The following is a 2,005-nucleotide window of genomic DNA, read 5'->3' on the forward strand; positions in this document are numbered from 1 at the left end:
CCTTGTCCCTCCCCTCCCCTCCCCTCCCCTCCCCTCCCCTCCCTACCCACGCACCTCGTCCATGATGACCTTCAGCCGCACGAAATCGCACAGGAAGGCCTCCGCGTCGCTGGGGCACCTTTCATAGACCCAGGCGTCCACCAGGCGTCGTCCACCAGGCGTCCACCAAAGAAGCGCTACTGACCGCGGGCACAGCTCCAGCAGCCGGCGGTCCAGCACCACATGCGGATGCGGGATGCCTGACCTGCTGCAGCTGCTGCCACGCCCAGTCCATGTGAGCAGCGCTGTGGCGATGACGCAAGTGCATAGCAGCGTGGGCGTGTGCAGCGAGCAGTGCGAAGTAAGGCTCCAAATAGACCGACGCGACGGCGGAGAAGAGGGCCGCAACACTACTGACGTTGGGCCCTCCCATCCTGCGCTAGCTCGACTACTCCAGCCACTCATACGTACACTAAGGCTAGACTCCAATTTCCATGTCACCTGCTGTAGGTCGCCGGCAGGTGGACGGCGTGTAACAAGAGGATTGTCACGTAGGTTGACAAGGGAGCGAATCTCCGGCACCCGCTCCGTGTGCGCCCACTGCACCAGCATGTATGTTCAGCAGGCTCCTCAGCAGCATACCTGTAGCGCCGCCCTGTGCGTCGTTAAGGTTGAAAGAGCACTTCAGGGTATCACGTGTGCAAGTTACACCGCCGGCACCATTCGTGTGATCGACAACCTACATATGAGTGTGCGTGTGGTGTGCTCACGTCGTGCGTGCATGGCGACAGGCACAGCAGTACAAATAAAACAGGAGCAGCGTAGCACAGCAGGAAAGGTAACAACGAACGCAGTGCTCGTATCTTCCTTCTTTTCGACAGAAAGTTGCCCCAAAACGCCTCCGGCGGAAGAAATTTTGGATTCCTGTGGCCAAAAATCTGTGGAAACGCTCCAGGTTTGGAGGGGTCTTTCTGAGATTCGCAGAAGACATTTTAGGGCGTTTCTGTCACTTGCCCCCGGGCCCCACTTGTCCCCGGGCCCAAGGCAAGGGTGACTAAGGTTCCCCAGGAAACTCTATCTACGGCCGTGTCCTGCTGGCACCATGGGGGCACACCAAGATAGGGCAGCCTTCTACTAGGGGAGTCATTCCGTGGGTGGGTGAGCGTGATGAGCGTGAGAGAGGGCGCTGGGGTTTGGCGTGGGAATGGGCCAAGTTTTGCCATGGAGCCATAGAGCCGGTGCTTTTTCAGCAACGAGGGTCTGTTGCCCCCGCACGCTGTAAGAGGGGCACATCCCGTGCGGCGGAATATTTTGCTGTGCCGGAGCCGAAACGTGGGCTGGGGGCAACAGCAACCTCACCCCGCATGCAGTGACAGCGGCACATGCGGTGCGGCGGAATATTTTGCTGTGCCAGAGCCGGAACGTGGGATGGGGGCAACAGCAACTAACCTCACCCCGCATGCTGTAACAGGGGCGCATGCCGTGCGGCGGAATATTTTGCTGTGCCGGAGCCGAACCGTGGGCTGCGGGCAACTGCAGCCGCATTTGGCACGCTGCAATAGGACAACCTTGTTTGGCATTACACCGGATGCTCAGTACCAGCCATGGCATGCCTCTGGCCACTCCCCTGGCCTGACACGAACCGTGCGTGCATAGGTCGGGGGCGGAGCCCCCGGAAAAAATTTGGGGATGAAAGATGCGGCGGCAGCGGGTTTCTGAAAATCAAAGATGCCTTTTTCTGGAAATCTGTCACTGGCGCCGCACCTGCCTTCTTAAGATACGAGCACTGAACGAACGCAGCAGTTTGGAAAGGCAATATACAATGCTTTGGCAGCCGCACATACACGTATGCACGTACGCACGCAACCCCCCTCGTTTTCGTTGGTTTGGGTTTAGTTTGCGCTGGTATTTACAACCCCCCCCCCGCCCCTGCCATGGCCCCTGAGACGCCACCGGCCCCACCGCCGGCCACGCAGTGCCCATGCAAGCAATCCGACCGTGCGTGCATGCCCGCTTGCTAGGCAGC

The 2,005-nt window shown here is 59.6% G+C and overlaps 1 protein-coding gene across 1 annotated transcript in view; it reads right to left on the reverse strand.

Annotated features, from left to right (window-relative positions):
• Nucleotides 1-949, reverse strand: part of CHLRE_05g232304v5 (uncharacterized protein) — a 2,485-nt gene extending 1,536 nt beyond the window's left edge. The window contains exons 1-2 of the mRNA XM_043062149.1: nucleotides 750-949; nucleotides 47-284 (exon numbers count right to left, since the gene is read on the reverse strand). Coding sequence (XP_042924564.1) covers nucleotides 47-284; nucleotides 750-762 — 251 coding nt within the window. The 5' untranslated portion in view covers nucleotides 763-949. The remainder of the gene's footprint in view (nucleotides 1-46; nucleotides 285-749) is intronic.
• Nucleotides 950-2,005: the final 1,056 nt, after the last annotated feature.

The sequence above is a fragment of the Chlamydomonas reinhardtii genome, chromosome 5 (assembly GCF_000002595.2).
Source record: "Chlamydomonas reinhardtii strain CC-503 cw92 mt+ chromosome 5, whole genome shotgun sequence".
Lineage (NCBI taxonomy): Eukaryota > Viridiplantae > Chlorophyta > Chlorophyceae > Chlamydomonadales > Chlamydomonadaceae > Chlamydomonas > Chlamydomonas reinhardtii.